The sequence below is a fragment of the Echeneis naucrates genome, chromosome 6, assembly GCF_900963305.1.
Source record: "Echeneis naucrates chromosome 6, fEcheNa1.1, whole genome shotgun sequence".
NCBI lineage: Eukaryota > Metazoa > Chordata > Actinopteri > Carangiformes > Echeneidae > Echeneis > Echeneis naucrates.
The window spans coordinates 22,751,675-22,765,269 of NC_042516.1; the positions used below are offsets into that span (position 1 = coordinate 22,751,675).

Consider the following 13,595-nt stretch of genomic DNA (forward strand, 5'->3'; position numbering starts at 1 on the left):
ATGAGGGAGGAGGCTGCGGGACTCCGCAGGAGGAGGCAGGACTTTCTGGCTCTGGTGCTCCGACAGCAGAGGTCTTTACAGGAGGAGGAGGAGAGAGGCAGCTTTACACTACAGAGAGAGAGAGAGAGAGAGAGAGAGAGAGAGAGTCCACTCCTCCCGGACTGTCGGCATCCAGCATCCATGTGCCAGGCGGACTGGTGGACTCGGAGCGCAGACTGAGACCAGCTTCCCTCTGCAGACCACGTCGGACCGGTCCAGCAGTCCGGGACTTCGGTCTGGACTTCTGTGTCTTCAGCTCGCGGACCGTCTCGTCGGAGTGTGTCTTTGTCATTCTAATGTTGGTCTGATTGTCACTCTGCAGTCCAGCTCAGACTGAGTCAGCAGGATCCGGACGGACCGACCCGGACTGTGGATCAGTTTCACTTCATCTCTGGATTTGTTTTTCTGTCCTTCCTGGAGGGGGAGCCGAGGATGTTGCTCCGCCGCTGGACCTGGACCCCCCCCCTCCCGGTCCACCTGTAGCTTTGTGTTGAGTTTTCTGCTGCTGCTCCAAACGCCCCGGTCCTCCTCTGCGCTCATTACAGGTGAGATCCAACGGAGCTGAAGGGCGCACCGCCGTGCGTAAAAGCTGCCCAGACCCCCCCAGACCCCCCCACCGGGTTACTCTGTCTCTGCCGGAGTCTGAAAGTCTGTGAGCCGCTGCAGGAGCTCTGCACCGACTCTGTAGTTTGTCCTTTAATCTTCCCAGTTTGTTCCCCTCCTTACTGATAAAGGCAGCGGAGGTTTTGGCTTCAGGATGCACGAAAAAAAGCTTTTTTTTTTGTTTTTCTGTTTGTTTGTTTGTTGGTTTTTATTGTATTTTTTTATTTTTTTTTAGCTGAGATCTTCGTTAATCCGCATGGTCTTCAGCAGCGTGTCACCCGGGCTGTCCTGTCCGGTCCTCCCTGCTGGGACAGAATCTGGGACAGAATCTGGGACAAGCCACTAAAAGTCCCGAGTCGGTTTAGTTTTCTGCCATAAATCTTCACGACTTAAAGTCAAACTGAAATAAATCTGATGAATTCTGATCTTTGCTCAGATGAAAGTTCAGTTAGATGAGAAGAGCTTTCCTCAGATTGTTGCTTTTAACTTTTACACTTTAATCATCATAATCATCCTTTTTTTATCTTTTCCGGATTTGACTTTTAAATGATTTAAATGTAAATTACTTTAATTAACCGGCCTGCTCCCCTTTTGACAGCCGCATTGCATCATAGGAAATGTAGGAAATGGTCTGCTGTCGGAGTGGATGGCCTTCATGGCCCCTTGGTGGTGGTGGGGTCCCTGGATTAAATAGATTTGATTACATTTATTGACTTATTCTGTTTTTGGCCCTCTGAGGGTCAGTTTGCATCAGTAAGGTGGTTAAGTCTGATTAGGATCTAATGAACAAAAGGAGAAACTATTTCCTGAGCTGATTCGGTGACTCAAAGCTTTCTGCTTAGAGATCTCCACATATGACTTTATCTACATCCACTAGCTTCCTGAGAAGCATCACCTCCCTCCACCCACGAAACCGCTCTCTGCTGAGAAAAGAGATGAGAATCAGATGGGGGATCAAACCTGTCCCAGATGGGCCTCTGTGGTCAAACCGAGGAGCCAGCGGGCTCTGGGTGATGGAGGCTGCACCGTCCTGATCCCTCCGCCTGCCATCTGAAATATGCAGCCGTGCCATCTGGCCGCTGTGCGTCGGGCCGGGCACCAGAGGCCTGTGGTCTTTGTGGTGTCAGTGCAGCAGGTGGAGCAGGGTCACCCTCCGGGACGCTTGTTGCAGGTCACCTCCTCACCGAGGAGTTTAAAGTGAAAACCTGCCTCGGAGTGCGTTATTTATCAGGTCCAACCTCTCTGAGGTCTGTTGGATGAAGATCCAGCCTGTTTGTCACCCTCAGAAAGGCGATAAAATGCATTTAGTGACAGAATAATGTGTGGAATAACTCACCATTTATTCTGAAACAGGCAGACCAGAAAACATTTCCTGTAGAAATCTGAGGCAGGAAGACGTTTTTATTTCTAACTCTGCAGCTTGTTTTTTTTTGGTTTTGGTTTTTTTTGGTTGTTTTTGGTTGTTTTGTTTTGTTGGGTTTTTTTTTTTGTAATGGTGCATTTTTATAACTCACCATCACAACTTTTACTTTGGTAGAGAATCTGAATCTGGTTAAATATGCAGACTGGCACACTTTATGTTGTATCTGTGTAATGTGGACCTTTTCAAACTAAAAGCAGAAATTTGTCTTCGTTACATTTGAGGTTTCAACAGAGAGGATGTTTCATTTTAATAAACAGAGTTATTAGTCTGGGAATGTGGGAATAATGAGGCAAACTGAGGAGCAGGAGGGGAAAGGTGTTTTGGCGGACTGTGGATCAGGCCTCCCCCCTCCACCAGTTTAATTACACCCGAAGGTTGTAAATTTTACAGTGGTGGCGGAGTCGGCAGGGTTTTGTCTGCTCGGCCCGAATCCACAGGCTGCTTTTCTGCCTGCCATCAGAGAGACGAGCGACGGCGACACGACTTTTGTTGGTGTAAAGTCTGAGTTTGAGTTCATTTCAGTGTCTTTACAGCCCAGATTCAGGCCGAGCGACACTCCGTTCTCTCTGTTCTCCTGTGCTCAGTTAGTTTTGAAGCTCATCTTCATGTTGCAACAGATTTTACAATAAATATGCGATTTAAAACTAAATGTTTTTTTAAATACACAACTCAGCCCACATTTTAACACACTAACAGCAGCACAGAGCTGCTAACTTTATTTATCTATTAGCTCATGCTGTTGTGAGGTCAAGACACTTTTGCAGCCAGGCAGACAGTCCGTGTGTGTGTGTGTGTGTGTGTGTGTGTGTGTGTGTGTGACAGAAAATGGTTTTTGTGTCATTTAGAGGGAAAATGTGTGCATTCCAGCGTTGGAGTCACGTTTCAGAAGTCGCTCAAAGTGCTCAAACTAACTTGCTAAATTGGCGTCACTGCTCTTAAGACGAGGAGTAACTGGTGCATTTTGTTACTGTCGCTGTTTACTGTTTAATCCGTTTCTGACACTTTGGGTTTCCTTTTTAAGACACACTGATTCGACATCTGGGGGATCGTAGCTGCCGGTTCTCACCTGAGTCGTCAGTTTTATGGGACACCGACGTGTCGCAGTGCACTGATAGCAGACTGAGCTTGCAGTAATGCTCGGGGTGTCACTGCTTTTTGTCAGTGTGTAAAGTTTTTGCAGAAACTGGAGCATTGATTGGAGATAAAAGTTTGGCTGTCACAGACACATTTTTCCTTCGTCACAAAGGTTGTAAAGTCCAATTTGTCACCAGATTTCAACCAAAGTGGTTTGTGGGCAGACAGCGTGAGAAATTCTTAAGATCAGCTGGATGGAAACAGGAAGTAACCTTCACCTCCGATGACCCCGGTTCAGCTCACCACAATGAGTTCCTACAGAGAAGGAAGTTTTCACTTTTGCAGAGTCAAAACAAATCCGACACACGAACAATCGGCTGAGCATCGGCCCGGTTCCCTTCTGCTCGGGAGCTGCTGGCTGAGAGATGTTGACATCTGCCCGCTTCTACCCATAAACCCTTGTGTTTAGGGTTGTTTCCTGCGGTTGGTTCGGATTTCGCTCGTAACAAGCTGACTGACTCACATTTTTTAAGACCTCGGTTTAAATGTCGATGCTTTTACCTGGAAGGACAGCGAGTTGAAATAATCCTCCCAGAGCGTGTTGGCTTTGAATGCAACCTGAAATAGATTTGGCTGATCTATGAGCCAATCTTAGCTTATCACTGCGCTGATGGAGCGCTGGTGTTGTGTTGCAGCATTTCTTTTATTGATTGTTCAACTATTATTTATATATATGTAGCTATAAATAATTTAATCTCTAATAAATGCAACTACTGTTATCTCATTAATCAGATTTTAGGTGACTCCAAAAAAAAAAACTGTCAAACAAAAACTGGAGAAGTGTTTTTGTCCGACAGACAGTCAGTAATTGGTCACCATGAACCCACAATGACTCAGAGTCACCTCGTGGAGAAAACACTGACTCGTCTCTCCTCGTGTTGTAAAATCATTTGGCGTGATTGGGTACTGTAGGTCAGGTCGGACTCACCTTCTTCGTGTCCTTCACAGGTACCGAGGCCAGCTGCGATAACGAGGGCGAGGTCCTCCACATCCCCAACATCACCGACAACCCCTGCATCACCTGCGTCTGTCTGGTAGGAACGAGCCCTTTCTTCTTCTTTGGTCCCGTGACATTGAGTTGCTTCTGCTGCGCCGCCGCCGCCATGTTTGCTCTCAGGAAACTCTTTTGATGTGTAATCGCCGCCTCAGGTTTTTTCCATGCAGCGTGTACATAACAAAAAAAGCTCTGATAGTAATATTTACCAAGCAGATTATTGAGCTTTGTGTGACGTTTCTTATCGGAGGGAGATGTGAAAGGCAGGTTTTTGGCGGGAGTTTAGCTGAATCGTTGTGCGTTGCTTAACACGTGAATCGATTTGGAAAGATGAGATTTGATGGAATAATATAACTGACAGTTTATTGTTGTGTGAAAGCAGCTTATGATGCGACTTTTACTGTTTTGTGAGGAGAAGCTGAGGTGGGGATTGTTTGTTTTAACAGACGGCCCCACCGTCACGCTGTCTTGGTTCAGCCCGGCTGTTAAAATCAGCCTACAAAATGTTCAGGGACGACTCTTTCCTGGAACATGTGCTCTTTGACCCCTGACCTCTGACACCCCCCACCACCCAATAATGCCTTTCCCTTCTCTCGTTTCTGTAAAAGTCTTTGTTTTAGGAGATGACAGCGGACCTACACGCTGCTCTGAAATCTGCTAATAGAGATGCTTTGAGTTGTTCTGTTTTTTTTTTGTGTGTGTGTTTTTTTTTAAGGCATCACATGACCAGAGTTGAACTTCCAGGAAATACACCGCCGCGGATGTCAGAGGCATTAGCCCTGTGTGTGTGTGTGCGCGCGCGCGCGCGCGTGTGTGTGTGTGTGTGTGTGTGTGTACATCCTCCTCAGATTTATAGTGTATTTATATGCTCTATATCACATATCACATATCTACACCACAATACTTGCATCTGATTGGCCAGCAGGCTGGATACAGTAAATCTCTGGTCAGTCAGGGCTCTCCTGGCTCGTGTGTAACCATGACAACAATGTTGACTGTTCACGGTGGTGCTGCACGTAGTTTTTGTTTAGTTTTTTCCTAAAATGAAGAGGTTGCTGTAACTCTCACTGTAAATGTGAAGCTCCAGTTTGCAGGCTCCTGTTTGTTTGGATCTGAGGAAAAACAGATGTGTAAAAGCTTCACGTTGTGGTTTCATCGGAAGGAGGAGGAGGAGGAGGCGATGGGGGTGGGGGGGGGTTGTGTGTCAAAGAACATCTCGGCTGGGACTAAGTTGCCAGACTCCAGTTACTCTTTGATTCTTTTATGTGTCTTTGTAGACTCCGATTTCAGACTCTGTCACCTCAGATGCCGTGTTCGGTTGCTTGCTTGAAAAGTGACGAGACTAATTGTGTGTCGAAGCAAAATAAAAAAGGAGAGAAGATCAAATCCCCGCATTGTCACCCACACACACCTCGTCGAGGCGGCTCCAGTCGTCCTCCATTTAAAGTGACAGTGGACAGTAACAATCAGCTTCCTGCAGTCTGTGGAATGGAACAGACGAAGGAATATTATTTTCATTTATCGGGACGGCTCTTTATTCATGTCAAGTACAGCGGTCTGCCCCCCCCCGCCTCTCCCCAACAACCCCAGTTGTCCTTCTGAAAGCCTCCACCGGCTCCTGATTGGCTGCTGAGTCCCCCCTGTCGTCCTGCGGCCTGGCTGAGCCGACCTCTGCGTTATCAGCCAGTCATCAGCCAAAGCCCTGCTGAATGCTATCAGTCATCAGCAGGCAATGGCCGGCCTTTCATCTCTACTTTAACCCCCCCACCCCCACCCCCACCCCCCTCCATGCACTTACACACACATGCAGACTAATAAACTTACTTACGTTAACGGTTCAAACTTTATTGAATTTGGCCTTTGTTTAGCTCCCCAGGCCTCTTTAAAGCTTTTTATTCTTCACGCAACATTTACAGAAATGACCATTTTGTTTCTGTTTAGAAAGATTGAATTATGTGCTCTACACAAATTAGTGTTATTTGTTGAAATATGACAGAACTTTGCAGCTGAAGGTCCAATTTATCATGAAAATGAAGTTTGACTGTTATCGTAGTTATATTTGCTCTCTGGCTGATTGTATGTAGCATTTAGCCTCGGTGTCCCCCCCCCCCCCCCCCCCCCACCCACCACCGTCACCAGAGGCTTGTTTGGGATCCTGTTTACTGATGAATAATTTCCTCTTGTCGCAGGAAACTAAACAGTTTTTTGAAAACATCCACAAAATTAAGACTTTCCAGTGATAACCAGGAAAAAAAAAATGCAAGCAACCCTCCAACATGTCAGCGATCTCTGCTGGGTCGCTCTGTCTTTTGTTGTGGGGGGTGTCATTCATACATGGCAGGAGTGGAGGGGGTGGGGGGGTTGTTGGTCCAGAATACCTGCTAATGGCGCAGTGGGCAGGACACACACACACACACACACACAGAAGAGCCATTGTGTGTGTCCGGGTGAGGCCGGGCGCTGTAATGGGGCCAGGAGTGGATGTGGCTGACAGACTGATTGACAGGCAGGTCGCCGTGACGATCCGTTATCTTTAGAGGGGAGTCAGCTCATCTCCGCCACGCTCTTCATCCTCGTATATCTGCCTGTCCATCGCCGTGTCTTTTTCCACTCTCTCATCGGCCTCTTCCTCCCTTCGCTCGCCCTCAGATTGGCTCCTCTGCTTCCTCTCTGGGGCTTCGGTCCGGGTGAGATATCATGATCAATTAAAAACTTCTTAGTGCAGGTGTGCTCTGCCGTTGTGATGCTGTGACGTCATCATCAACATTCCCGTTTAAAGATCAGAGGTTTTGTGTTTGTAGGAAAAAAACATCTGTGATTCAGTCGGCCACTGAACTCGAGGTGCATTTCACTCTGCGACACTGTATTCTGTCCTGAAATAACGGCCCGTGGTTGTCATGGTTATGATAATAAACACACAGGCTGCGTCCATGGTAGCGTACCTGACTTCGCCGCCACCAACGGTTACTCCAACAACGGTCGTGGTTTGGTCGGGTCGAGGAAAACGTGGTGATTTGGGGGTTTAAAAATAAGCACTTCCTCAACATTAGACCATCCCGGTCGCCATGGTCACAGCAACAACAACTTGGTTTTACTTTTATAAACGGCTGCTGTCACGTGGGAATCCAACACCGGCTCTCCTGTGTCTTGTTGACCCGTCCATCCAACCCAACTTCCTCCTGTCGCTCCACAAGTCGCCACACTTTGTTCCTGACATCACTGCTATGGCTACTGGATGTTGCCTAGCAACAAAAGTGAACTGGCGGGCGGTGAATGCAAACAGTGGTCTAGTTTTTTTTGTGTTTTTTTTGTACCAAATGATGTTTTTCCCAGGTTGCGTTTTGTGCGTTAACACTTCATGTGGAGTTTATTTTCACACAAAGCTCGGCCAAATAACCATCCACTCCACTGCAGCAACTTAATCTGAGGTCAAAGGTCAGAAGTCTTCCCGTTTCACTGTGTACACTGCAGGCGAGGAGCTTTGAACTCTTTACCTGTGGTCGATGTTGGAGGACAGTAAAGGTCGTTTCCTGTCAAACAGAAGCCAATCAATACGGGAGGTTAACTAATAATTACCTGTTGAGGTAATGAGCCAACTTTAGATCTGTTATCTGTCACTCTAATCTCTATTCACTCCTGGATGTATACATATAAATGAAAAATAATGATGTCACATTTTACTTGTGTCTCAAAATAAAAGCACAAGACAAAGAGTAAAAAGTGGAGGATTAATTTTTAGTAAATATGAAAATAAATATAAGACAAAGTGTTAGAGAGGGATAGACAATAAAAAGACAGAACAGAATGGGGTCAGTGGAGGAGAGCAAAGGACAAGTAAACAACCAAACAAACTGAAAGTCAAAAGTCCAGTAGTGTGGTGTCATCATTTCAGAATAAAGTTACGTTAAGTTATGCTTATAAACATAAATTGTGGCCTTAAAGACTTTCAAAATTTCCACGTATCAAATGTATCCAAATAAAAAAATCCCCATAATTCATCAGAGACGATGTCTAATATCTGCTGTTTCTGCCTCCTGTTAGATTGTACATAAATGTTCTTGGGCTCTGACTAACACCTTCGGCCCTCCTCCATGTGAGTTAGATTGATCTGGTTCAGCTGTTTAAAAGACAATCAGTCAGTTAAACAGATAAGTCAACAATGAAATGACCCACATGTTCCGGTTTACATAAAACAGGTCTTCCTTTGTGCCAACATCAGCCGCCTGAGTCATGCTGTCTCCTTTAACTCAGTCCTGCAGCCGGAGAGTTTCTCTGTCTGATCATGTATACCACTGACATGATGTCCCATATAGGATACTTTCAGACCGATGCCAACACACTCAGCCTGTCCACCTCTGTCAAAAAAACTAAAGCTGCAGCAGCTGCTTTCCCTCCTCGGGAAAGACGGCTCGACGAAGCGGCTTTGGGAAACTGGTTCCCATCTGCATCTTCCTCCGGCCGTCTCATCCCTAAGCTGCTGTGGCTCCTGCTCTCCAGCGGGGGGTCGCGACCTGTTTGCTTTGGAGGAAGGGTGAAAGGTGAAAGGTCAGACGGCGGCAAAGGGGGTTCAGGTTAGGGGGATCAGGAGGGGTTGGAGTCTAAGGGCTTAAGTGGGCCTTTAAGTCAAGAGCTCTTATTCTGTGCTGACAGACGCCGACTCTGATCTCCCCATCATGCACCTTGACAGACAGCAGGAAAAGGTAGCGAAGAGGAAGAGGAAGAGGAGGAGGTGACATTTTAGGAAAGAGAGAGAGAAGGAGGAAGGAAAAAAAAAACATTGATGGGAAGAAGCAGTGAACATTGTCGCCTCCTAGTGGCAGAGCAGCTATACTGTCACACAATTTGATTCAAAGAAGAAGAAAAAATGAGATAATGTTCATAAAATACTAAATAATAAGATGTTTTATCTATAAAGTGATCACTTAAACACTATTCTGTTTCCTGACGTCGTCAGCAACATGTCCCCAAATTAACGTCATAAAAAAATAAGTAAGGCAGTCGCAATATGAGCTTCTTTAGGACTTTGGAGAGCCAGAAATGTGTATTCTACCTATTTATTTCTAACAACGATAAAACATTCATGCTTCTTTCAACTGCCACATGACTTTTCTTATTATCTCCACTGATTGAACTGATTAAAGTCAGCTCTGAGCAACATTATTTTACAGTTTCACGTGAAGGAAAATGTGAGAAAAAACAGGCGTCAACCCTGAAGACTTTAAACACAGCTGCTGTTTCCTCAGGCCGGACGGTCAAAGCTGATGAAAAATGGAATTGCTGCCGCTGAACGTAACTTCGTTAACAATGTTACTGACTGACTGAAACATCCTGATTGAGTTTGGACGTCTTTTTCTCGTTCCTTCACGCTGAGGCCTCGTGTCTCCGTCGTGCACAGAGCGGTTTCAGCTGACAACTTTCTATCGATTATAACCCAGAGGTTTTTACTTATTATTATTTATTTTTAATATAAAGAAGGAGAACTGGCCAGTTCACCACAGCTCAGCTGGGGGTGGAGCTCCATACAGAAGACAAAGCCATTATCAAACACTCACACACACTTTCTCTTTCTTTGACACACACTTTCAAGCATACCGACACCTTCGTGTGTGTGTGTGTGTGTGAGTGTTGTCGGAGTCGTCACCCTTGGCGACAGACGGCGGCCCAGTCAGCCAGCCTTGGTGCCGCGGTGGTATGTCGAGTGTTTATAAGGCGTGGTGACCCATTGTGACCTTTGACCCTCCAAGAGGAGTGTGAGTGTGGGTGGCGAGGAGGTTGGGATGGATTTTGGGGGTCACCTGTACGACTGGACTTTGGAAGCTGTGACCAAAAACTGGCTCCAGATTTTTTTTTAATTCAGCTGTATAAGTTAAAGTTGAGTTGTGTGTTGTGTGTGTGTGTGTGTTCCACCATGTTTGGTTTTGTGTGGTAGAGACTTTAAACCAGCATGTAAACGAAGTTCATAAACCTGTCGGCTTAAAAAGGGAAACCTTTCCTTCAAAGGGTGATTCTGACTGAACAGAATTCGGCTGAAATGTTGTGTGTATGAGATGAACGCACAACACAACAAACCTTCAGCTGCTTCCCGCTCTTCCTGACCGGATTAACGATCCATCATCTACTCTGCAGAATCCACATGCTGAAAGGAGAACTTTATCTCTTTCCCTCCCTCTCTCCCTCGCTCTGATTTCACTTCCTCCGCTCCCCCTTTTCCATCGCCGTCCTCCTCCTTCATGACATCATCTGCCCTCGCTGTGGTTTGGGTTTAGCCGGCGTGCCGCTGCTATATTAAACCGCCCTGATTTATTTTGGCCGCTCTTTTGATCCGTCCTCGTTAGAGCCGCCCAGCCGCAGTGCCACAGGGGCCGCGGGGGCCACGGGGGCCTGCCAGCATCCAGCTTCATAAACCCTCACAGTGTGTAAAATAAAACCGAGCGGCGTGTGGATAACATCAGCAGTAAAAGCTGGGTGTGAAAGTGGGGCAGATTAAACGAGTGCAGATCCAGTCCCACGGTCCCGCCGGCCGTGATGACGGCGTTTCTGGAGGTGACAGTGTCGGGGGGGTGTGAAAAGTCACAGCTAAACTGTGAACACTGAGTCACTTTCTGTTTAGAAGCTGAAGCCGCAGACGTCACTGTCATTATATTTATGATGCTTCCTCGTTTATCTCCAACAGGAGATTGATTTGGAGTTCTAAAATTTAAACTTCACGTTGTTGCTTTTAATGAAATCCAAACATGCATGTTTAAATGTTGGTTCTGTGACTGAGCAGCTTCCCCCTCTCCCCCCTCTCCCACCTCTCCCCCCTCTCTGTTGCAGGAAGGGAAGGCGGACTGCAAACAGGAGAAATGTCCTCTGGTGTCTGAAGACTGTGCTTTGGTGGTGAAACAGACCGGAGCCTGCTGTGAGAGGTGTAAAGGTATAAAACCTGACGTCTGTTAAAGGGTTAAAGGTCAAAGTGACTCAGTGTTGCTTTGTTTGTTTGTTTGTTTGTGTTGTGCTGTTGTGATGTATGAACATGAAATGGGAACGCTAAGTGGTCTTAAAGTCTTTTCAGCTGAAGTAAAGAGCCCGAATGCAGCATCAGTGACGTCATCCAGAGGATGAGTGAAGTGGAGGGAAATCTCGATCCATTAGTGGAAGTGTGAGCGAAGAAGGAGGATTTTATTGAAGTCTATGGGAAAATGTCCCTCCGCCATCCTGATTTATCAGCTCAGTAAACGGTCTCAGTCTCTAGTTTCAAGTCTTCGACGCAACATGATGCTCCATTTAGAGGGAAACAGAGCAGAAAGGAGGGGAGGGGCCAGGGGGCGGGGCTGCTGTGTGATTGACAGACTTTTGGCTTTACATTTCCAAAAGTTTCAGGTTAGTTTGAAATCCGTTTTTATAAAAAAGAATCCGCAGACATCAGTTTTTGTTGAGAGTGTTAAAGGTAACTGTGTTTTTGTGGAGCCATTGGCCCAGTCACAAAGTCACATTTTCTGCACTTTTACCTCAATATGTACATTTTTCCGCCAGCTTTGACAGAATATGCTGGTGTGGAGTCTTCCAGTATCCGGCACCTTCGACACTGAGTGGAAACATAAAAACACACACACTTACACACTAACCTTCTGTTTTTATGGCGCAGCAGCACGTCGTTAGCAGAGGTGGAGCTGCTTTTCTATTGTGGCTGCTGTGACCCAAATTTAGGACCCCTCTGTGTCATATCACTGTTTTCTCGCTCTTATGAAATCATACACACAGTAAAAGAGAGTGGCAGAAAGACTCACACAGTTTATTGGGAACAATTTAGCTGAAAAAAGACATAAGGAAGCAGTTTATACACACACAGTGTGGAGTTATAAAGGGGCTGCACTCAAATTGGATTATAAAAAATGTTGAATAATAAAATGTTAGAATTTAAGAGTTTAAGGGATAAAATAAAAATAAATTAATCTGAGTTTATTTTGAGCATCAGAGCTCATTCTTCACCTCGTTTGACCAGAGTTAGGTTAAATATTATATTAATTAAAGGCAGCTTTTATTCTGGACCTCTCAACAGCATCACATCACCTTTGGACTTAACAAATGCAGCTTCAATTGAAAAATGCTCAAATTAACTTCATTTAATGCTGTTCACTGCAGCAAAAAGCGAATGTTTGCACATAATATAGATGTGTCACTGTCCCTGTTTTTTCTGTTCTTGTTCGTTTAAGTGGCCTCTAAATCACTTTGATATAATTTCTTTCTGTTTTTAATACTTAGAAGTAAAACTACTCCGAAGCTTTTGAAATTGTGGTTTCCAAATTGGACATATTTTCCTCTTAAACTAAATATTTCAAATAAATCAAATTGAGCCGTTTTCCAACTGAGTCCCGATTTAAATTCAGAGCTCCAGAAGAAGTGACGGTTATCATCCAGTCCTGCTGAGTGTTTGAACAGGATGAGGGTCTCTGAGGGATCTCTAATCTGATCTCCGTCATCCGTCGTCCTTCCTCGGCGGTCTTGATTTCCACTGAGGGCAGCAGTGGCTGCGATCGGGTTTCTTTGTATGGAAAGTTAAACATTGATCTGAGGCCACTTACTGTAAAATGGGATGAAATGAATAGGCTATTCATTTAGTGCTGAGTGGACGCTTTGGGGTTGGGGGGGTCACTGAGCAGCTGCAGCGTGTGTGTTTATGTGAAAGAGTGTGTGTGGTGGAATTTATCGCCAAAGCAGCGCAGAAAATATGCATTAAAATGTGTTTATATCTCATATGTCAACCCCAAAGCAGCTGAAGTATGGAAGGAATTATAATTAGTCAATAAATGACTGAATATTTTGGTCTTAGAGATAATTTGGTTTTGAAAATATAATGTATGAACGAGAGATGATTTATCGTCAAAGAAGGCACGAACTTCTCAGATTTTCCTCTGGAGACGAAAACTCAGACAAATTAGTGACGACGTTGCTGTTTCGGCTTCAACAACGCAGTCACAATCATCATGTCTGGTTCTTGGTGAAAAACAAAAAAGAAAAGACCAACAGCCCGTCTCTCATTCTGACTCTGTCTTCCTCAGGCTGCATGTTAGATGGACGATCCTACAACAGCTCCGTTTCCTGGACCACGTCCACCAAACCCTGCATGACCCGGAGATGTCAGGTACGTTTGTGTGTGTGTGTGTGTGTGTGTGTGTTTATTTATACACTCATTAGTGGTCACCTGAGAGGGATCATTTCTAAACAGTTGCTTTCCCTCCCGGCTGTGACAGGAAGGTGTCATCACCGAGGCCGAGGTGCAGTGTGTCGTTCACTGCAAAAACCCCAAAGTCCACCCGAAGAAGTGCTGCCCCACCTGCCCAGGTGAGCGCGCGGCGGAAACAGCAAACGGCTTTTAATTTGTTGTGATGAGTTGGTTTTGTTTTGAGCGCCGTGTTGTGT

General features: G+C 45.6%; 1 protein-coding gene across 1 annotated transcript in view; it reads left to right on the forward strand.

The window, feature by feature from the left end:
• Positions 1-13,595, forward strand: part of bmper (BMP binding endothelial regulator) — a 24,882-nt gene continuing 11,287 nt past the window's right edge. The window contains exons 1-7 of the mRNA XM_029503845.1: positions 1-71; positions 190-273; positions 385-584; positions 4,148-4,233; positions 11,010-11,109; positions 13,235-13,317; positions 13,427-13,517. Coding sequence (XP_029359705.1) covers positions 1-71; positions 190-273; positions 385-584; positions 4,148-4,233; positions 11,010-11,109; positions 13,235-13,317; positions 13,427-13,517 — 715 coding nt within the window. The remainder of the gene's footprint in view (positions 72-189; positions 274-384; positions 585-4,147; positions 4,234-11,009; positions 11,110-13,234; positions 13,318-13,426; positions 13,518-13,595) is intronic.